The sequence below is a fragment of the Camelina sativa genome, chromosome 13 (genome assembly GCF_000633955.1).
Source record: "Camelina sativa cultivar DH55 chromosome 13, Cs, whole genome shotgun sequence".
In the NCBI taxonomy this organism is placed as follows: Eukaryota; Viridiplantae; Streptophyta; class Magnoliopsida; order Brassicales; family Brassicaceae; genus Camelina; species Camelina sativa.
Window position 1 is genome coordinate 20,899,627 of NC_025697.1, and position 23,118 is coordinate 20,922,744.

The following is a 23,118-nucleotide window of genomic DNA, read 5'->3' on the forward strand; positions in this document are numbered from 1 at the left end:
CTTCACTAGAAGTCATTCCCAATCTGAAAGTGGTAAAATGTCAATGAGCAGCGATGTCTTCACGGAGTTGAGTTGTCGTTGAGGTTTAAATCAGTTCATCAAAATGTTTTTTTCCGAAAGCAAACTATACATTGTACGTATCTTGTGGTCCTGATCATGATCATGATCACGAAACCTTTCATTTTATCTGGTGGTCTTTAGATATTTTCCTAAGCTTCATCTCAAAGCATAAATAGTAAATTAATGTATGAAATCTTCATTTCCTAAGCTTCATCACAAAGCCTACATTTTTTAGGTCAACAAAATATTTCATGGTTTTAGAACAAATAATGCATTGAAAAAAAAAATTATGGACATCAAAACAAACATGACCCAAAACCTATAAATATTGGACTGTTGTTAAAGACACCACTTCGGAAACTATGATTAAGTGAAAAGTTGATTACTTGGATAATTTTTTTTCCCCAAACTCTTTCCGATGACACCAAAGACGGATCCACGTAAAAGGAAGTGGAGTCACGCAAAAACTTGTTTTATGTGATTTAAATGTGCTAGGTCACTAGACTACGTTAGCTAAATTGGTTAAAGTTTGTAATTGCCCCCAATAGAGAATCGAGGATATGCAATATTTTTTTTATTAGTCGTGGTCCTGACGAGGAAAGACTTTATGTTCTATGAAGGCTTCTATATCTCAATGTAAAAGGAGCAAAAATAAAGACTTCTATATATATCTCAATGTAAAAGGATGCCGTATGCGTGCGATAGGGGTTGCCTAGTCAAATAGAAAGTAAACGATACGCAGAAGCACAATTTAAGGTTTGGACATTTAACAAGAGTGCTCAAGTAGATAGCATTTGATCTCAGTTTTTAATACAGTACCTGTTTGGTCCTTCTCGCGTTTATTATAAGTTTTCCTTTTTTCATTTCATTATAATATGACTTTTTCTCTATTTATATAACCATTTTACAAATACCAATTTTTTTTATGAAACTCTTGTGGACGTCCATAAAGGCTAAAGCTGTATTGGAAAAGGGTAGTGTCTATCAAACTGATCACTTTTTACATCATATCTTATTTTTTTCGGCAAATTCCAAAAAAATTGTGATAATCTTTGCCTCAATACTACTTTCGACCTAGAAGGGGGAAGACTTTTTTTTTGCCACGCGGCCAAAAACAAAAGCTGTTATTGAATGAAATGGATGTGCGGGCTATATGGAGACGAATAGTATAATTTACACAGTACGAGAATTCTAGCAAAAGTTGTAGATACAACTGTTCGTGATGGTCTCAAATGTGTTGTAGAAAGAATTGTCACGTATAGAGTCTGAGTCACGGTATTTATTATGATCGAATGGGATGCATGTAGCTTAGGTTCGATTGATTGATTATCATGTATAATAGGATAATATCAATTACATCTGAATGTGATGAAATAAATAGACAGCAAAAATATTATACATTGAGGCTAAGTCTTCAGTTAACTTCATCGGATGTCCTTGTTGAGCTTCAAGTAAAACCTGACTTCATTGGCTATCCTTGTTGGCTCTATGTGTTTTCTTCCAACTTCACAACAGCAACTGTTGTTGGTTTCTTTCGGAACAACCAATTAATACGGCATTTCTCAATGTTTTTTTGGGGCCAAAAGTTCTTAATACGTTAACGTCTCACAAAACCAATACGTGGTCATTTCATTTGCCTGTGCTTTAGCATCATGAGCATCATTTGAGATGTCAAAGCCGGCATGCTCTGGCTATATAAATATAACGAGCTTAAAAATCATAACGAAGTAGTACATGAATAAGAAAGAAAGAAAAAAAAAAAAAAAGTTGTTACCATTAACAAACAAAAATGGGGAAATGCCCTGCTTTGATGATATACCTCTCTTCTTTTATTCTTTTTGTCCTTCAAACACTCCATGGTGTTAACTCCGTAGAGTGTTTCGGAAGCTCATACAACCGTAACAGCAGCTACCCTAAGAACCGCGAGAAACTCTTCTCTGATCTTGCTGATAAAGTCGTTGCTAACCGCGGATTCTACAACGCTTCATTCGGCCAATACCCCGACAGAGTTTATGCTCTTGCCATGTGCGCAAGAGGCTACGACGAAGAAGCTTGTTTCAGTTGCGTCCAATCATTGGCTCTGGATAAACAAAATAAATGCCAAAGCCGCAAGGACTCCTTCATATGGGGAGGCAATGACGACGTTTCTTGTCTTGTTCGTTCCTCAAACAACTCAACTTTTAGGAGCCTCCAGCTTAGTCCTCCTTTTGTATCCGTAAGTCCAAATTCTATCGAGCCATCTAAAACGTTGACAATTTTCGTACCACAGTGGGAAGCAATGGTTAATCGGACCCTCAAGGCTGCCACGAAGGCTAATACTTCCTCGGTACTCAAGTACTATAGTGCCGGAAAAGCCGGGTTCACAGAGTTTCCAGATGTTTACATGCTGATGCAATGCACACCCGATATAACTTCTGAAGATTGCAATGCATGTTTGGAAGGTTGCGTGGTATATTTTAGAACAAAGTATCTAGGAAGAGGAGGAGGCATGGTTAGTTTTCCAAGCTGTTTTTTCAGGTGGGATTTTTATCCTTTCCATGGTGCTTTTGATGATGTAACAAGAGTTCCTGCGCCTCCTCCTCGGCCTTATGTTCAGGAAAAGGAGAACTCTAAAACAGATAAGAAAGGTAAAACAAATGAATTAGAGTATGATAAAGAGGTTCTTAGACTAAAAAGGGTTTTGAACCCAAAAAAAAAAAAAGACTAAAAAAGGGTTTTGAACCACAAAAAAAGAAAAGACTAAAAAGGGTTAGTATTTTGCAGGTAGGAGCATAGGATTTGGCGGAATTATCGCAATAATCGCTGTTTTTACATTCATTAATATTTTGGTGTTTATTGGCTTCATCCAAGTATATGCTCAGAGGAGAAATCTAAAAAATGGTTAGTGTACCTTGACCTTGTCACTTGCTTCAATCAATCCTATGATTTAGAGAGTAAGGCTTATTTCTTTTCTTTGTTTTTTTGTTTTTTGTTTTTTAAAGTTGGTGGTGCAGAGTACTCTGATTCTGATGGTCAATTCATGTTACGGTTTGATCTTGGTATGATCATAATAGCAACCGATGACTTCTCTTCTGAAAATACGCTTGGCCAAGGTGGATTTGGTACGGTCTATAAGGTAATAATAACCTTTTCCCTAGTTCTTGATCAACTTTAAGTCACTTATGGGTAACTTAAAAATATCTTGAGAATTGGTTTCAGGGTACATTTCCAAACGGGAAAGAGGTAGCCGTCAAGAGATTAACAAAAGGTTCAGGACAAGGAGATATAGAGTTCAAGAATGAGGTTTCACTCTTGACAAGACTCCAACATAGGAATCTGGTTAAGCTTCTTGGGTTCTGTAATGAAGGAGGTGAAGAGATTCTTGTCTACGAGTTTGTCCCTAACGCAAGTCTTGATAACTTTATCTTCGGTGAGCTTTCAAAAGACAATGTCATTTATTGTAGTTCTAGAAACCTTTAGCACAACATTGTTTCTTTAAACTCTACAGATGAAGAAAAGCGTTCGCTTCTTACATGGGAGGTAAGGTTCAAAATTATAGAAGGCATTGCTCGAGGTCTTCTTTATCTTCATGAGGATTCTCATCTGAAGATCATTCACAGAGACTTGAAGTTGAGCAACATCCTTTTAGACGCTGAGATGAACCCTAAAGTTGCAGATTTTGGGACAGCGAGGTTGTTTGACACTGACGAGACTCGAGCTGAAACAAAACGAATAGCTGGAACCCGGTAAGAAATATATCAATCAAATTTGTAGACATATTTAAATGCTCTGTTTTTAAAACAGAGTCTTGTAGACGTATAAACGTTATTGGTTGCATGCAGTGGATATATGGCTCCCGAATATCTGAATCGCGGAGAAATCTCAGCTAAATCTGATGTTTATAGCTTCGGTGTCATGCTTCTAGAAATGATAAGTGGTGAAAAAAACAAGAGCTACGAAGGAGAAGGACTTGCTGCTTTTGTAAGCTTACTTCACATATCAGTCTTATTTGGTCCATTTGTTTATAATCTTCAAACCTCTTGTGTACAAGAAGTAACAACACATATTCTCGTTGGAGCAGACATGGAAGAGATGGGTTGAAGGAAAGCCTGAGATTATAATTGATCCTTTATTGATAGAGCATCCGAGAAACGAGATCATCAAGTTGATCAAGATTGGTTTGTTGTGTGTTCAAGAGAATGCAGCAAAGAGACCAACCATGAGTTCTGTGATAATTTGGCTTGGAAGTGAGACCATACTTACTCCTTTACCTAATGCTCCTGCTTTCACTGGGAGCCAATCCCAATCTGAAAGTGGTACAACAATGTCAATGAGCGGCGATGTCTTCACGGAGTTGACTTGTCGTTGAGTTAATCACTATGCAATTTATCTTGTGGTCTTGCGATATTTTTCCTTTTGGTATATAGGAAATTTATGTATAAACCAAAGCGGTAACAATCGGAGAAGTCTTGGCCATAAAACTGGAAAATAATGACAGTGTTATTATTTTGTTAACCGGAAATAAATGGTTAGCCAATTGACATATTTCTTCAAGGTATATATTGTTGTCTTGACCAGTACTGGCTTTATTTTATAAAAATAATAAAGTAAAATAAAGTAATAAATTTTTTTTGAAGAGATAAATAATATAATTTAAGAATAAATTGCTGAAATATCTTAAATACCCCAATAGAGAGAGGATAAGAAATCTTCTCCAGCCAATAAAAGATAAAGTATCAATTCCTAATCATAGTTACATGATATAAGGATGTTTTTTTTTTTTTTGTTAATAAATATTATACACAGAAGGTATTGTATACATATACATATATATATATCTTATTATACAAAGAAGGAAAATATATTTCTTGTTTTAGTCAAACAGGAAAAATATATTTCTTTTAATAATATACCTATAAAAATATTAAGTCCAGCCAAATCTTTTCAAACTTGAATTAGATTTTACCCAAAACAGTCTTTTTTTATTGTTTTAAGTTTGTTCCCTTGCACATATCCTTCATACCATTAAGCAAAGACTTTGTTTATACTATTCAAACTAGATTATGACCCGCGGTACACCGCGGGGTAATTTTTTTTGAATTGTTTTTATTTATATACTATTTTAATACTAATTTTTTTAATATACTTTTTTTTTTAATTTTAGTGATTTAATATATAAATTGTGGTATACCGCACAATAATTTTTCTTTACTACAATCTTAATTAAATTAGTTTGATTTGACATATTTTATATTGGTGTTGTTAAAACATTAAAATGGAGATTTAACCCATATTGAAATATCATATTACTGGTAGTTTATTTTTTAGTATTATTAATTCAATCATGTAATGTCATATAACCCGTCATGTAATATAACTCGTTGTGTAATTTTGAAAATTTAATATGTTTAAATATTTATAATTTCAAACTTTTTATTAAGTTTTGATATATTAGTTCTAAATTATTAACTTCTTAATAATTTTATAATTTACTATATACAGTAAATTTACTATATATGTATGTTGAACACACACTTTTTATATTAATTGAGTAATATATGCTTGTTTAAAAAAAATTCAAATCACAATATATGCAGGAAAAATACACATTTTTATTAACTATATGTATTATATGATAATTCGCTACATTTAAATTTTAAAATCAAAAAGAGATGATAGGATAACAATTTTTTATAATTTAGAATAAATCTTCTAAATATCTATATTAATTATATAACATTATATATATGGATATTTAAAATATTTTAATTGTTTTTGGTTATAAGGATAGTAGAAAAAGTTAACTAAAGTGTTTAAATATGAATATAAGCATTAAATAGCATTCAATGTAAAAAATTTCCAAAAAATATTTTTGAGCAAAAACTGCTGCAAAAATACTAATATAGAAGCTTATAATTGATTTAAAACTGGTTAACGAATAATTAGTTTGCAATATATTAAATAAATAATAAGTACAATTGTGTGATGGATAATAAAAACATGTGTGATAAATAAGAGTCATCGTATGATAGTTAAGTATATATGGTTGTGAGAGAGTTGAATAAAGGGAAGGTTGTAAAATAAAGTATAGTACAAGTCTTAGGGAATATTACTACTATATTGTTTCCTTGAGACTTGCAATATATAAAAATTAAACAGAAATGTAATATAAATTAATCTTTCACCCAAATAAGGGATGAAAATTACCATAACACATTGTCAATTTTTTATTTCTTATTCCATATAAGCATTATATAAATAGGGAGCTAGCATAGGAAAACAAAAAATAGAAGCCAAAGTCCTCTTAGTACTTGAGACCAAGAGTGAGTTCAAGAGACATGTCCTCTTTACCATTTGCACCATCCCCAGCAGCAATGACATCATTGTTTCTGTTTTCATTTTCTCCCACCTGCCATAAAATATACATCTATCTAATTCATATGCATCAAATCGACAAGTTGATGAAAATGAATACTTTATAAGGTAAGAAATGCAAAAGGAAAACAAAAAAAGAAGGAAAGTCACCCTTGAAGATTGATAGAGAGACTTGCAAGATACTTCCATTGGGGTTACCTTCCTAGTACTATCCAATTGTAGCATAGAAGAATTTAAAAAGATAGTTAACTAACAAATTACCAAAAAAATAATGATTATGCAATAACCTAATTTAATTACTTTTGTTGATTTTGGATAGCATCTTGAATATGTTCATAGATCATAAGGTACTGTTGAGACTGCATCTGATTCATTTTCCGTATCATTCTCCTTTCTGCATAAGAAGAACATAATAAACTCACTACGCACTATGTTGAACATCAATGCATGTATTGCCGTATGCAAAGTTTCAATTAACATATTTATTTAACTATGCATAATAAGATAGTTATTTACCTTTTACAGATACTCCTTCCTTCTTGTTCCTATACATCTATGGAAAGTAAACACATATATTTGATTAATTACATTGATGCATATATAGCTTTTATATGGATACATATCATGTATAGAAGCTAATAATGTGTGTATGAATCATAAGGACCTGGAGATGGCTTTTAACTTGTGATAAAGTAAGGTCTCTTCCACCCATATATTTCAAAATTTTCTTAGGTGTTGCCGCTGCAATTAAGAATATTAACTATAATGAATCTAAAAATGATATATAAAGAGAAATTTGATCATGGATATGATATAATCATTGAAAAACTGAGAGGGAAGGTATCTTAATGAAAGAGACTGTTGATTTCAATGACGAAATTTTGGGATACTCTGTTTTAGTACAGAGGAATCGACTTTGTTTCAGGTTTAAAAAAAATCGCTTACTCCTTTCGCCACCGAGAACTTCAACAGCTTCAACAAAAAGGTGATGACGATCGTGAGTCCAGTGCATACGCGACATTGTTGACCTAATGTAAGATCTAACGATCGCGTCTCTCATCAAATTTCTTCTCCGGCTAAACTCTTAGTTAATTTTATGTTTTGTTTACAAAATATGACGTATATTTATAGAATATTTTTATGATTAAAATATTCATATATAATTCTCAAAATTAACATAAGAAATTTAATGCTTATTATTTCTTAGTTGTCACTTGTAATTTCTTATTTAATTATTTCTTCAAACAAGGAAACACAAAATTGCACATTTGCTTAAAGATATATTTTCTGACAGCTTTGAGTTGTCTTTTATCTAATAATAATAATATATATGATAGGATTTTTATTTTTCAAATCAAAATTAATACTATCAGATTTATCTTCTTTTTATATTCTAATATAGATTTATTTTTATGTAATAATTTTTTATATTCAAAACTCATTTATGGCATAAGCATTGTTGCTTATTATCACTATTTTGAACTTAATGATATTAATAATTTAAAAACTATCCAAAAAAATAACACACATACACACACACACACACATATATATATATATATATATATATATATATATATATTATTTTAATTAGAACTTTCTGAAACAACCTGACCCCTTTTTTGTTTTTAATATAATATTAAACTAGCGATTTCATACTCACTAACATCTTAACTCCAATCAAACCACAACATATAACATAAACCAATCTCTTTAATCAAATAACTAATAAACGAATAAACAATACCAATAACCATCAACTCAATAATATCAAAAAGTAATAAAATCATCCCAACATCATTCCAATGACTCACTCTAGCAACTTAATGGAAACCAATAACACATCAACGAGCCGTTAGAACATCCTCCCCTTCATCGCCTTAATTTCGCGGTCACACTTTGTCTTTACCTGCACCATCAACAATAATTGAGATGTATGAGTATTATCACAAATACTCAGTGAAGCAATTCTCCCATCTACTCGGCTATCTACACAAGCAATTGAGGTCTTCAATCAACAAACAACAAGTAACACAATCAAACCAAGCAACAAACAAAGTGATATGTCTATATTTTGTCTCTCCTTAGCATATATTTGTCATGCATTTAGCTAGGATAACTAGTTGTTTTACATCAATTTCTAGCCTCTTTTGTACACTTTGCATATTTAGGTAGTTCTTGCATCATATTTGCATACATAGTGCATTTTGGAGTATTTTAGGTGTCTAGGAGTCGCCCACTCGAGCCGTTCGAGTCGACGTCGTTCGAGTCGCCCGCTCGGGCCAACACCATCACCGTTCGAGTCGTTCACTCAAGCCAACCAGGTCGAGCCATGATGACATTGCATTCCACTCGACGCGCACGGACTCGATCGCACATGTCAGGAAGAAAGACGTTTGGTCTCACACGCTTGAGGGAATTTCCAAAACCGACTCCTTTCCTTGTCGTTTTAAGTTTTAGGGTTTTCCATGTTGGACTACTATATATACATTTTGTTAAGTCTTCGCCGAGACATCTTATCTTATCTTTGATCTCGTTTTGTTCTTAAGATTCTACCTAGCCACCTAAAATGTTGGGGGACTTTGTATCCAGATATCTTTTAATCCGTTTAGTTTTTGCATTTGATTTCTTCTACAAATTTGTTCATCTCATTCTTGTCTATCTTATTAGGCTTTGTTCAATGTTTTCTGGATTTCTGTCTTTGGTGATGATTTCTGGATCTGATTAGTGTTAGAATTCTTAGGGATGGGATAGACTAGGTGGAAGATCTTAGGATGTAGAGTGTTTAAGCTTTGATTTGTATGATTCCCTTCTGGACTAGTATTAGAAATACTAGTTTCTCTCTGATCAATTGGAACAAGGTTCGAGACATTTCTACACCCAAAAGGTGTTTGATGAAATGTCTGACCAACTAGTGCTAGAGACTTACGTTCCTAGCCTAAGAGATTAGTTCTCTAGGATGTTTGTTGATGTGAATGAACTTGTTTGTCATGCCTGCTCAACCATGTTTCTCTAGCGAGAGCTAGGTATGGAAGTGGTTGAGTCTGAGTAGTTTTTGCCAAGATATTGGATTAGCTAAGTTGTGATGTTTATTGTTTATGAATAGATTGCTTGTGGCATGTTAAACGCTCTGTAGACTAGGATACTCCGCCGACATCAATTACTCCCATCCTTAGGACTTCTTTCTTTCAGATTTTTATTACATCCTGAAACCGTTTCTAATCCCGTTATATAGTTCATGCTTAGACTCGTTTTCGTTTTCACTTTTGTTTACTTCTTGTCATGCATTTTCGTTTCTAGTTCTGTAATCCATTTCAGTTTTGCATTTTCATCACTCTAGGTTGTTAGACAAAAACTCTTTTTGAATCTGGTTTAACTTGTGACTACTTGATTGCATTTTGATTGTTAGTAAAGTTTCCCAATTGGATTGACACCTTCTGTACTACAACCGCATTAGGTTAATTGAGACCTACTAGGACGTACAAAAATCCTAATATCACAAAGATCAGCCACAGCTGAAGAATGGTGTCGACTGACACCTTCTAATGTTGATCGATACTGACACTTGGCGAAGGTTGGTGTCAATCACCACTCGCAACTGGGTGTCGACATACATTCCGGAAAATCTTGGTTTGTGTCGACTGACACTCGTTATGGTTCTCTCGCTGTCCTCGCATTGGTGTCGACCGACACTGATGCCAAACATCGATCTCCTTTGATCTCCAGCTTCGATTTCCGCGTCCAAAGACCTCACACTTGTCCAAGGCATTCCTAGGAGTAAAACCAAGCACATACGACACGAAAAACACCTAAACAATCAAGGGAATTAACCAAACAACTTATAGAACACAAAATCAGAGAATCTCAAACTTAGATAAGCCATAGTCATGCACTCACCTTTTAGCAAGAATAATATGAGTCTAGAAGGGCGAAAATAACAACACAACAAGCCTCCAACACGTTTCTAGCCTAAGATCAGCAGTCCACAGGAATGATCTCTCAAAAAAAGGCATAAAACTCACAAGAACTCACTGGAAAACTTCTCATTCTCTCTTTCTCTCTTGAAACGACAAAAGATGTTGAGCAAAGCCCTAAGTTGACTTCCAACCTTAAATATCACGGTTTTAGGGTTTTTTCTTAATTAGACCGCTCTAATTCGACAATTATAACAAACCGTTCAAATTAGAAATTGATGGTGTCAACCGACACCCATCCTAGCTAAAACTATTGGTTCTTGAATGTTACAATTCTCTCATGGTACGCTGATGGAGCTTCGAACTCTTTTCTCCAGCTTGGACCACCAATCATAAAGTTTGATTTTAATAAATATGTGATTGACAAACAAAAAAATGGAGCTTACACATGAAACAATTTTTGGAAAATTTAAGAAGTGATTTTTCTGATACCACTTACAAAAATATTGTATCTCTAAAACCTTGAAAAATGTCTCTAAAAAACTGAAATCTAGCCATATATGTATGTAGCCTTACAAAACAAATACAAAAACTATACTTATCTGTATGTAAGCCCTTATAAATACTTTAACTGAGTCTTCGAGTGGTAGTTACAATTCAGAAAGGCCTTATATACCTCACAAAATCAGATAAACCTTTCAATTTCAATGAGGAGCATTTAAAAAAAAATACTATACGAATTTTAAAAAAAAAAAGAAAAAAAATATATATTTGTCATCATGGGAACATTTTGTTGTAAGAAAAGTTGGAAGATTTTCTTTCTCTTCACACTCTTATCTTTAAGAGAGACAAAAAAGATTTCCGGTGAACGTCAGATTTTTTTTTTTTCCCGACAAGCTTGTTACTCCTTTATGCTGTGTTGGATTTATATATTTCCATCTTAGATTATTAGTTAATACTTATTAGGGTTTAGATTTGTTTTTGTTTTTCTTCTTCTTTCTACAGGAACTTCATTCAGATCCCGTAAAAGAAAAATTGGTTTAGCCATCTGCTTAACTATCTCAAAATGGAGTAATATTTTCGCTAAGAAATTCTTTGTTAATAAATAACGAAGTAGACTTCATAATAGGTCTAAAGGCGGAGCTTCTATCTTGGATTTAGTTGAAGTCGGAACAGATATGAAATTTTTTTTAAGGATTCCAATCTTGAGGATGAATCAGTAGAAGTTAGCAATGGTGGATCTGAAGTCAAGCGATGGAGCTGAACCTGATCGTGGATACTGTGGGTGACGATCGTGTGTCAAATCTCCTCTTCTCTCGTGTATGTAAGAGAGTTTCATTGAAACCTCTCATCAACATTTGACTTTGACACATCATCTTAAAAACATTCGACTTGAGGAGTTTTGTAAAAAATCTCTCATCAACATTTGACTTGACACAATCATCTAAAAAACATTTCGATCTGTTTTCTCCTTTCAAATATTTAAGAGTAGAGGAGAGATACTACAAGTCTCTACTAGTCTAGGGTCTGGCATACGATGAGAGTAGGAAATCATCACATCATCTGAAGATGAAGATCACCAGTCTGCTGGGCCAACTCCACCATCATGGCCTCGTCGAAAAACTTGTTGCCACTAACATCTTCACTCATTCCCTGCAAAACCACCACAACATAGATATGTCAGAGATTGTAACCAGTGTGGTTTAAAGAGCATGTTATGTTTCGTTCTTATACCTTTCTACGGCGGGTCTTGACCATGAATTCACGAGCTAGGTGCTGAATAGGGGCAGGCTCAAGTGGACGCAGTAGGATGCTTTTGTCAAGAGGGTCTCCTGGCACAATGGCCCAGTGATCAAACACAGACACGCAGAAAGCTTGTCCCTGTGTGTGGTACCTCAGGTCTGTCTCAAACCCAAACGATTCTATCACAGGTAGAAAAGCCTGCATCAACACCAAAGAATCAATCAATCAATCACTGAATCATCACTCAGTCAGATTATAGGAAACAAAGCAAGTAAAAAGACTAACCTTCACAATGTAAGCGGGAGTACCAGGCTGAGGAACATCAGATGTGACGTGCCCACGTCTACGTGACAAAACTGTGTAGATTGCAGTAACACAATCGATTGGTGTTTGTATCTGAAACACAACCATAACTCTAAATGATCAATATAATTTATAAGAGCAAAAATGCAAAGAGCAAAGTAGAAAGGGATAATGTACCTCCACATAGTACACAGGTTCCATCAGCCTTGGAGTTGCCATAAGGAAGGCTGAATATGCAACACGTCTTGCTGTTGGAATCATCTGACCAGATCCTCTATGCAGCGGCTCTGGTGCTATCCGTGCATCAACAATCTTGAACTTTACATTTCTTATGGGCTCATCACAGAGGGGACCTTCACGGGCACCCCACTGGAACCTGCAGAGTGATTAAAACAAGCCATTCAGCTACAGCCAACAAATTGGAGCCAAAGAAAAGTGTAACAGAAGAAAGATGCTCACCCTTGAACAATGGAGTCTTTCACTGCCATCATCAAGTTCCTGTCGACCTCAGTTGGGAGGGTGTCATCCAATAAAACATTTGGCCCCTGATCAGTTAGATATCAACAATTAAAAAATGAATTGTCAAAACAGAGATGTTAAGCTTGCTTAAGCCATAACAAAAGGCAAACATAAAGATACAGAGAGCACCCAGATTGCAGGGCTTTAAGACAAAAAATGCATTCACCTGTTTGTCAGGACCAAAAGCCCAAATGGAACGTGCAGCAAGTAGATCCCAGTCATACTTCGTCCTGAAGAAGTCCCCGAGTTGTTTCCTGTTCCAGTCAATGCTTACGACGCCACTCTCAATGTCCTCAGCAAGCCCTCTGTCCAATGGCTCTGCAATCTTTAGCGTGTACACAGATATTAGATTAGTCCCAAAGTAATTGTGCTTGAGTACCATACCAAACATCTCAGTCTTATATATAAGGGAAAATCCAGACAGAATATCTCTTACCATTGTTATTTTGTTCTTTTTGTTTGGAGTCTCAGCAAAACACTTCATGGACGAAGATTCAACAACTGTCTCACAGAAGGAGACCACCGGATCTGCAACCTGCAAATTTAAGAAATCGAAAGGATCTTAAAGATCAAAAAAACAAATCAGCAATTGGCTTGTAGAAGAGAATTATCATCATAGAGCCAAAGTAGATCACCTTTACTTCGACCTCTGAATAGAGCTCCCTGAGGTCCTTCATGATGGAGTCCAAGTACAACTCACCCGTGCCTAGAATAGTATGTTCTCCAGACTCCTCGACTTTGGTAATCGCAAGGGGATAGCTTTTGCTAATTTTTCTAAGCCCTTCCACCATTTTAGGCAGCTCACTAGGATTCAAAGGCTCAGTAGCAGTCTTCACTACTGAGAGGGTATTAAATTGGAGCGCTCGGAATATGTGGACATCTTCATCGAAGGTTGAATCACACAGAGTCGCAGTTTTCATGATGGACGCATCAACACCTTCAATTAGAACCCATGAACCAGGAGGGGCACTGCTCACTGGTATTCTATACCTCGCTTGATATATCCATAGCTTGGTCACTTCTTTTATAGTCATGTCCTCCTCATCATCAGGTGAATACCCTTCTCCTAGTACACGTACGCTTTGCCCTGTTTGAAGCCTACCACTATAAACTCTTCCAAACACATCAAACACACTAGTATCTGATTTAGGGTACAGCTTTGTCACATTAACCATGAGAGGTCCAGATGGGTCACATTCTACCATTGACTCATAAATGGGGGAATCTGTTGGCCCAGTGTATGCATGGCCGACTTTCCTCGATGCAGCCTCTCTGGGAGAAGGAATGTGCTTTACCAACATATCAGTGAACCCTGATGCCGAACCAAAAACTGAGCTACAGGCTAACCTAAGTAAAGGTCTGACGTTTAGCTTATATGCACTATTACTCAGAGTCACTCCTAATTCTGCAAGGGTGGTCTCCACACTCTTCTTATGTTCACCTATCACTTGGCTGTATATTTTGTATAGAGGCTCCAGAATAAACTGAACAAATGCTCTTTCTCCACCACCTACTGGAGGATTTTTCTTGAATACCCTAGTATCAGGGTGATAATATACATCTCCCCAAAGTCGAGATGCAAACTTATCCACGTCCATGGCCACCCCATGTAGCTTGGCATACATTTTAGCAAAAGATTGCAATGTGAAAGACCATCCAGCTGTCCCACTGGCAAAACATACATTTCCAGCTGCAGGGTCTATAAGGGGTAAGTTTCCAGCAGTTGTTGAAGCAACAGATATGTGGTTATTAATGACTTCAATTGTATGCCTAAGCTTGTAGTAAGCATCCCTTGGAGGTAGTTTGAGCTCAGTTATGAGCCTGTCTACCTGTTGGGGAACAAACAGCAAAAGTCAAGTAAATGTATGGAAATATAAAATTTCACACAATAAATCTCAATTTACATTGTTGAAGCAAGATGTACCTTATTGATCACAACAACAATAGGGAGACGGTCCTGGATTGCATGCCGAATAGCTCTCTCTGTGTTTACCTGGAAAAATATTTACTAGCGTTATGTACAATCAGTAAACCTCAACGAAAAAATACAGAGCATAATGAGAGAGCAAAGACATACCATGACTCCTTCAGCAGCATCAACAATGAGAACAGCACCATCGGCAAGTCTTAAAGAAGCAGTCATTTCGTCAGAGAAATTGACATGTCCAGGAGTATCCATGATATTGCACAGGTATGATTTGGATCTACTGTCCTCAAGAACAAGGGACATTGGAACGGCCTTGATTGAGATATTTCTCTCCTGCTCATCGACTCGGGTGTCTGTATATTTCATATGCTTCTCGTTTTTAACATTAAAAGTAGACATATGATGCGTCTGCTCTACCAACATATCCATGAAGACAGTTTTCCCATGCTGTAGATGACCCACAAGAGCAACATTCCTCATAAGGGCGGGATTAGACATGAGGCCGATAAGAAACTGAGTTGACACGTACGTTGATTGATCCTTGACCCCAACCTCAAATCTGATATCTCTAACAGGTTTGATAATGGGTTGCTCAAGAGGCTGCTCATCTTCATCCATAACCAAGGTCTCAACATCCTCACCATAAACCTCCTCTGCAGTAGGGTAATACTTCTTATCCTCTGGAAGAACAATCTGGTTCTCCATCTCAACATCATTGATTGTGGTAATCCAGCCATTTGAACCTCCTTGTTCGCCATCAGATCCATGCCCATTTTCTTCAGGCTGCTTATCTTCATCTTTTTCTACTTCATCCTCACTCTCTCTGTCAGACTCAATCTCAGGTCCAATGTAGTTACCAAACTCATCATACAAACTATCATCCATCTTTTTATGTAAACCTGTCAAAAACAGAATCCAATGAAGCAAATCAGAACTTTATACCGGCAAATATAACCTCAAAAGTAGTCAAATCACCAAAGAATCAATCTGGGTTCTACTATACCAAATCTGAAACCTATTCGCCCCTAACGCTGTCACAAGATTCAAGAGTTGATACTAAGAAACTCAGAAACCATTCTAGACGCGTACATTTGGATGAGAAAAACAAAGAAAACAAAATCGGCAAAAATCGTTTGGATCTTCACTTAACAATCGCCGGACTTGCGTAGCTTTCGCGAAAGCGTCTGAGAGAGACACCGGGAAAAGCAAGAATCAACCGGAAACTTAAGATAATTCGGAATAAATCAAAAACCCTAGGCAAGAATCAACGAGAAACTTACGCTAAGTTGGACTCGAGCAAAACCCTAGAGTAGAAGCAAAACTCAAGCTGAATAAAACTTAAAGGAGAGTGAGAGAAGCCGAACCTCGGTGAGGGAAAGAAACGAGCGGCGGTGGTGCGCAAGCTAGAGAGGAGAAAGAGTGATGGCTGGCTCGGCGATAGCGACTGGGTTCGAGCTTCGTCGAGACTCTGAGACAGTTTTGGTGAACGGAGCCGTCGAAGAGGAAATGAATATAAGATTTTTTAGATTTAGGTTTTAGATTGGAAAGACTCTTTCTCACATAGAGGGGGTTAAGTCGGTGTTTAGTTTTTTTTTTTTTTTTTTTGTATTCCAAGAATATGTAAAATGAAATAAAAAAAATTATAAATAGATATTAAGAGTAAAAAAAAAAATCTTCAAACTGCAACAGTTTTTAAGTGTACTAGATTTTAACTCAACCTTTGATACTGATTTCTATTGCTGCCTAGAGTTTTTAACACATCTTGACTTTTATTTTTTATTCATCAAATTACATCTGCACAAATACTGATTTTTAGTAGTTAATCAAATTATATTGGTTACACATTTTAATTGTTCTATCACCTAATGATTACTTCAAAAATTTGATGTATCATTTATAGGAGATAAACTCCTTCTTCTTTTATTTTACTAAGGTAGGGGTTTGCCGTGCGTAATTTATAAGTATTTATTATTTTTAATTATAGTATTTATTTTGAATTTTAATATTTGGACAATATTACGCATATAGTTTGATTAAAATTTTGTTTTTGTTTCTGTCAAAAAAACAAAATTAAATGAGTTTTACAATATTAAAATATATAATGGACCGGAGGAACAAGATAATCTTACCTTGAGGGTTGAAATTTGACAACTAACTTTGGTGTTATTTGCTATAGTATGTTATGATTGATCTAGGCACATTATGTATCCCAGGCTTTTGTTGCTAAAATTGAGATAAAAGCTCAGTTCTTAACTAAATTATTGAAATTTTAAATTTTAAATACTTATGTTTGAAACTCTTAATTAGTGCACACTAGTAATCTAATAGTCTTAGTATAGTTTCCTACAAGCGCTCCGTCGATTTCATGCAATTTCGGATTTCTTTCACCTTCTTTTCATATTTTCTTCGATTCTTTTATGCTTCTATCCCTCTTTTCTCTACGGTTCGTTTTCTTTCTTCTACATCCTTAACCGCTTCTCACCATACCAACTAGATATGATTCTCTAGACCTCTGTTTACCTCTTATTAATTTGTGTTTAGCAATAAATGAAAAAAATCATAGCAACCTATATCAATTCTCCCGCTATCTATGGTTCTGATGAGCTGATTACCGTCGCGGTTGAGCTGATCTGAAGGGTGAGTTCGACATCATAATTCTGAGAAACTAAGTCACCAGACTTTATCAAGACATTACGTAATGTTAAAATCCATAAAAGCTTAAAGATGAAAATTCGAAGGATAAAAAATGTCATATATATATGTTGCTCTTACGAACGTGATCTTGTGTTAATAAACCTCCTCGTCGATTGTATAGAGGAAATTAAACCAAAAATGTGGATACATGTACAATGGATTTTTAGGAAACTAAAAGTGTGGAGAGGAAATTTAAAATTGGAATCACATGTTATGAGAGGGATTGTGGCTTCAAGAGAGAGACTACGAGTTTAGGTTAAAAGGGGGAGTGATGAATGTTATATGTGGCGTAATCGCTTTTCCATAGACGTTTTAACTAAAACTGCTTACGCTCTAAANCTCTAAAGAAGTTTTTGTTAACATATATTAAGATTTTATTTGCGCAAATCGCTAAGAGGAATAGAAAAGAGTTAACCTTTATGATTGTTTGGACAAAAGTAATCGATTCGTTTAGAGACTACGGAAATAGGAAATATATGTTGAATAATCGCTTTTTATTGATCAAGGTATCGAGCTCAAATAAAAGAGTTTAAGGCACAACGAGTCAATTTAAGAACCCTAGCAATGCTTTGGAAGTGAGTCGTGTGGCTGTGTTTTTGGTCTCTTGTTTCGCTCTCGATTTCGTGTCGTATTGTGTCGATATCGTCTCCTTTTTATAGAGAAGTCTATTTACCCTAATCCTCATGGCACTACAAGAAAACATGGAATTGTCGACTACAAAAACAGTCACTATACAGTCGCAAACTACTTAGTAACGACTGATTGGCGACTGACATACGTAGTCGCTAAACAGTGCGTCGCTAAAATAATCAGTCGCTAAACAGTCGACACGGAGCTACTAATCGATGACTGATAATTGTGGCCTTTCTTCCCTCACCAAACAGTCGCTAAATTTGCGACTGAATTGCAACGCTTTAGCGAGTAGGTGTAGCTCCTCGTGTTATGGAACAGATTTGTCGAAGGTGGATAGTCTCTGTAAGTAGGTGTAGGTCTCGATGGAAGCTGGAGGACAGGAATTCCCTGAGAATCAGTGTCTGGATCTCGCTGGTTCGCCGGCGTGAAGGCATACTGGCTGGGAAGATTGGCGGGTCTGTTTGTGAGGTTCCAGAGATTCGATTAGAGGGGTTTCTTCTTCCTCTGCCTCTTTTCTTTACTCCAGCTATCAAAATCGAGAGCTATTAGGACAGGGATGAAGATTTAGGCTTTTCTCGATTGAGAGCAATTGAGATCTAGAGTTTTCTCGGCGGATGAGAGAAATGAGGGATTAGGGTATCTCGGGGATGAGGATGAGCTCGATTTGGGTTTTCGCCGTTTTGTTATGGCCCAAATCTGGTTTAAGGCTCAAATTAAATATATCAGTCGCTAATGAGTAGTTGTTTACTCGCAATGTTTGGCGACTGTCAAATTTGTCTCGAAATTAGTCCAAATTGGCGACTAAACTGCGACATTATGCATCAGTCTCGAATTAGTGTCTACTAGGCGACTGTTTTATTTTAGTAGTCATTCAGTAGCAAAACAATCGTAATGCAGTCGCTAAATTTAGCGACTGCTTTTTAAGTCGCAACTTACAGTCGACAATTCCATGTTTTCTTTTAGTGTGGGATTCGGGTTTAAGTCACCGCCTCTAGACGAGATAAGGTCGTTGCGAATATTCCCTCCAAGAGATAGACTCGAATATTCTCTTAACAATGTCGGTAGCCATATCTTGTTGTGGCTTGTATTGACTCATTGCCTACCGTTACGACTTGTTATCGTTACGGCCCATATTGACTTAATGTTCACCGTTTCGGTCGGTATTGACTCAATATCTATATATAATAGCAAACCCCACTTTTGGGGGTCAATTTTAATCTAATGGATGAGATCGTTTCTATTATCTCATCTAAAGGTTTAAAATTATTGATGATCCCAATAGTTGCAAGTTTTTTTTCCAATAATCGTGTTTCTTCGTCGTACCCCCATCTTTTAAAAATCGCACCTATTTAACCATTCGTTAATGATCTCAAAAGTTGCAATGTTTCGGTCCAACAATTGTGTTTCTTTGTTGCACCCCCAGCTTTCCATGTTGGCACACGTTAGTTTTCACTCCCTTTTGGTTTACACCTGTTTATTTATATAAAGTTGCAATGTTTTGATCCAACAATTGTGTTTCTTCGTCGTACTCCTAACTTTCAATGGTTGCACTTGTTAGTTTTCACACCTGTTTGTTTAACACCTCTTTGTTTTCACACTCTTTGTTTTTATATATATACAGATTTTTATGGACTTTGAAAAGAGTTTTTGTTATTTGAGTATTATTAATGATCTCACCACCCTTAATGATCTCAAAGTTGCAAAGTTTTTGTCCAACAATTGTGTTTTCTCGTTGCACCCTCAGCTTCCACGTTGGCACCCATTAGTTTTCACACCCTTTTGTTTTACACCTATTTGTTTATATAAAATTGCAATGTTTTGATCCAACAATTTTGTTTCTTCGTTGTACCCCTAGCTTTCGATGGTTGCACTTGTTAGTTTTCACACCTTTTTGTTTCACACCTCTTTGTTTTCACACTCTTTGTTTTATATATATATATATATATATATATATATACAGATTTTTATGGACTTTGAAACGCGTTTTTGTTCTTTGAGTATGATTAATGATCTCACCCTTAGTTAATGATCTCAAAAGTTGCAAAGTTTCGGCCCAACAATTATGTTTCTTCGATTGCACCTCCAGCTTTTTATGTTGGCACCTGTTAGTTTTCACACCCTTTTGTTTTATACCTCTTTTTTTATATAAAGTTGCAATGTTTTGATCCAACAATTGTGTTTCTTCGTCATACCCCTAGCTTTCAATGGTTGCACTTGTTAGTTTTCGCACCTGTTTGTTTCACACCTTTGTTTCACACCTTTGTTTTCACACCTTTTTATTTTTATATATATACAGATTTTTATAGATTTTGAAAAGAGTTTTTATTATTTAAGTATTATTAATGATCTCACCATTTTTTAATGATCTCAAAAGTTTCAAAGACTCGAACCAACAATTGTGTTTCTTTGTCGCATCCTCAACTTTCCATGTAGGCACCTGTAAGTTTTCACACCTTTTTGTTTTACACCTTTTTGTTTATATAAAGTTGCAGTGTTTTGATCCAACAATTGTGTTTCTTCGTCGTACCATTTGATTTCAATGTTTGCACTTGTTAGTTTTTGCATCTTTTTGTTTCACACGTCTTTATTTTATATGCATCTTTTTGCCGTACCCCCATCATAAAAAATCGTACCTATTAATTTTTCACATTGTTTTTACCCTTCTATGTTTTACACCTTTATATATTACAGCTCTTTGTTTATTATAAATAAACTTTTATGGAATACAAAAACAAGTTTCGAATTTATTGTTTTCTGAGTATTTTTTTTAAACTTACAAGTTAATAAATAAAATCATAGATTTATATGTTTATATAAAACTCACTTTCAGGGGTCAATTTAAATATAACGGATGAGATTATTTTTATTATCTCATCTAACTGTTTAGATTTGTTAATGATCTTAAAAGTTGCAATATTTTGATCCAACAATTGTGTTTCTTCGTCGTACTACCCAACTTTCAATGTTCATATTTGTTAGTTTTCGCACATTTTTGTTTCACACCTCTTTATATATATATTTTTTTGATGAACCTTGAAAAGAGTTTTTGTTATTTGACTATTGTTTAATACCTCCAAATTTGAAAATTTTGAGTATTATTTTCTTTCAATTTATTAATCAACATTAATTCAGTCATCTTTGTTCAAAAATTTGGATTGTTTTATTTATTGATTTATTCATCTAACTTTTGTTTGGTGTCGTTTTCCATCTAACTGTATTGATCATCTCTTTCAAGTATTAGTTTAGGTAATTATGTGATTTCTAATTTTTCATAGATGTATATTTTTAGTCAATTTGGTTGGTTGTAGTTGCACCTATGAGCTCTTTCTCCATGATTCTCTTATTATTATTTTTATAAATTTTGATAGAATAATGATTTAAATTTTATTCGATGTGAATATATTTCAAAATTGATTATCTGAGTATGATTCGGTAAACCTAGATTTATATATCTTTAATATTATTCTCTTCTTGTCACTGAATCGATTTTTCATTTTTATATATATAACAAATATTTTATTTCACTAATTTGGTTTCACCTTAGTCATTATTTATGACTTTTATATTATATAGTTAAAAAATTACCAAAAAAATTTCACTCGAAATGTGAAATTAATAATATTAATCATTTCAAATTTTTACTTTCCCGTACGGTAACGCACGGGCCGACATCCTAGTTATAGATAATGCATAATCTTCTATTATTTGTAGAATATATTATAATTATAATATAATTTATCTATTACAATTTACATGATTAAAATTATGCCCAACAATGATCAAATCACAGATTTTGAAACGAATCCGGCAACCTACAGCCGCAAACCAACGTTGGTGATGTGATGATCACGGGAACGGATGAAATAGAAAGATGTACTTTATATTAATGGATAAAGCATGAATGAACCTTTGGTTTAAATTCGATTGGGCTAGTTCACGTAGCATAATATATAGGAGATGTGGAGGGATGCGCTATAGATGGGACTGTAACACGTTGTCAATTTAAGAGACATTGAAAGGAAGTCGAGCCGTTTTAAATTTCATGGATCAATCGTTGTAAAGTTGTGAAAACCTTAAAGGAGAGACTTGAGTTTTGATGATGTGACAACTTGGAAACAAATTAGAGTAGGATAGAGACTAGCTATAACAAAAATTGTAAAAAAGCTGATGTAGACTCTCATAGAGCTCAATGTGACAAAAGAAGACCAAAAACAAAAGAGTAGGATAGAGACTAGCTATAACAAAAATTGTAAAAAAGCTGATGTAGACTCTCATAGAGCTCAATGTGACAAAAGAAGACCAAAAACAAAAGAAGGAGAAAAACCAAAAACTACAACTAAAATACTTGCGGGTACAAATAATATAACAAAAAAAAAACAAAGCGACACAACTAATAATGAATAATGGCCCGGAAAATAAACACTGATTCTGAGTTGAAACGTACGTATCATCCATCTTTCTATGTAAACCTGTCAAAAACATAATCCAATGAAACAATCAGAATTTTATACCGGCAAATATAACCTCACAAGTAGTCAAATCACCAAAGAATCAATTTAGCCCCTAACGCTATCACAACGTTCAACAGTTGATAAAAAGAAACTCAGAAACCATTATAGAATCATACATAAAGCAAGCGAAAACTTAAGATAATTCGGATTTCGGAGTAAAGCAAAAACCCTAGGCAAGAATCAACGAGAAACTTACGCTAAGTTGGACTCGATCGAACAAAACCCTAAAGGAAGAGCAAAATTCAAGCTGAATAAAAGGTTAAGGAGTGAGAGAAGACAAACCTCGGTGTGGGAGAGAAACGTGAGGCGGTGATGCGCAAGAGGAGGATGAGCGATGGCTGGCTTGGCGATAGCGACTAGGTTCGAGGTTTTTTCTTCTTTGTTTACGAGACATCTCAGACAGTTTTGGTGAACAGAGCCGTCGAAGAAGGAATGAATATACGATTTATAAGATTGAGGT

At 35.1% G+C, this 23,118-nt stretch overlaps 4 protein-coding genes across 5 annotated transcripts in view; 2 read left to right on the forward strand and 2 right to left on the reverse strand.

The window, feature by feature from the left end:
- LOC104738436 (cysteine-rich receptor-like protein kinase 40) overlaps positions 1–573 on the forward strand; it is a 1,962-nt gene extending 1,389 nt beyond the window's left edge. Inside the window, exon 3 of the mRNA XM_010458612.1 lies at positions 556–573. Within this exon, the coding sequence (XP_010456914.1) occupies positions 556–573 (18 nt within the window). The remainder of the gene's footprint in view (positions 1–555) is intronic.
- On the forward strand, positions 1,775–4,616 carry LOC104737301 (cysteine-rich receptor-like protein kinase 40). Its single transcript, XM_010457441.2, has 7 exons — positions 1,775–2,687; positions 2,824–2,940; positions 3,042–3,175; positions 3,259–3,469; positions 3,548–3,785; positions 3,882–4,020; positions 4,121–4,616. The coding sequence occupies exons 1-7, from the start codon at positions 1,850–1,852 to the stop codon at positions 4,406–4,408; spliced, it is 1,965 nt and encodes a 654-aa protein (XP_010455743.1). The 5' UTR covers positions 1,775–1,849; the 3' UTR covers positions 4,409–4,616.
- On the reverse strand, positions 6,320–7,435 carry LOC104737302 (transcription repressor KAN1-like). The gene is made up of 6 exons (XM_010457443.2): positions 7,360–7,435; positions 7,079–7,155; positions 6,931–6,967; positions 6,715–6,808; positions 6,565–6,622; positions 6,320–6,448 (listed from the first exon to the last, which is right to left on the reverse strand). The coding sequence occupies exons 1-6, from the start codon at positions 7,433–7,435 to the stop codon at positions 6,344–6,346; spliced, it is 447 nt and encodes a 148-aa protein (XP_010455745.2). The 3' UTR covers positions 6,320–6,343.
- LOC104707606 (110 kDa U5 small nuclear ribonucleoprotein component CLO) lies at positions 11,650–16,348 on the reverse strand. Of its 2 annotated transcripts, XM_010457444.2 has the most exons (11): positions 16,185–16,348; positions 14,971–15,719; positions 14,818–14,886; positions 13,529–14,722; positions 13,330–13,428; positions 13,060–13,218; positions 12,834–12,919; positions 12,552–12,750; positions 12,357–12,467; positions 12,063–12,269; positions 11,883–11,981 (listed from the first exon to the last, which is right to left on the reverse strand). In XM_010457444.2, the coding sequence occupies exons 2-11, from the start codon at positions 15,703–15,705 to the stop codon at positions 11,883–11,885; spliced, it is 2,958 nt and encodes a 985-aa protein (XP_010455746.1). In that variant the 5' UTR covers positions 15,706–15,719; positions 16,185–16,348. The 2 variants fall into 2 exon arrangements, with proteins under 2 accessions (XP_019090561.1, XP_010455746.1); XM_019235016.1 differs by lacking the exon at positions 16,185–16,348 and having other exon boundaries at positions 11,650–11,981; positions 14,971–15,705.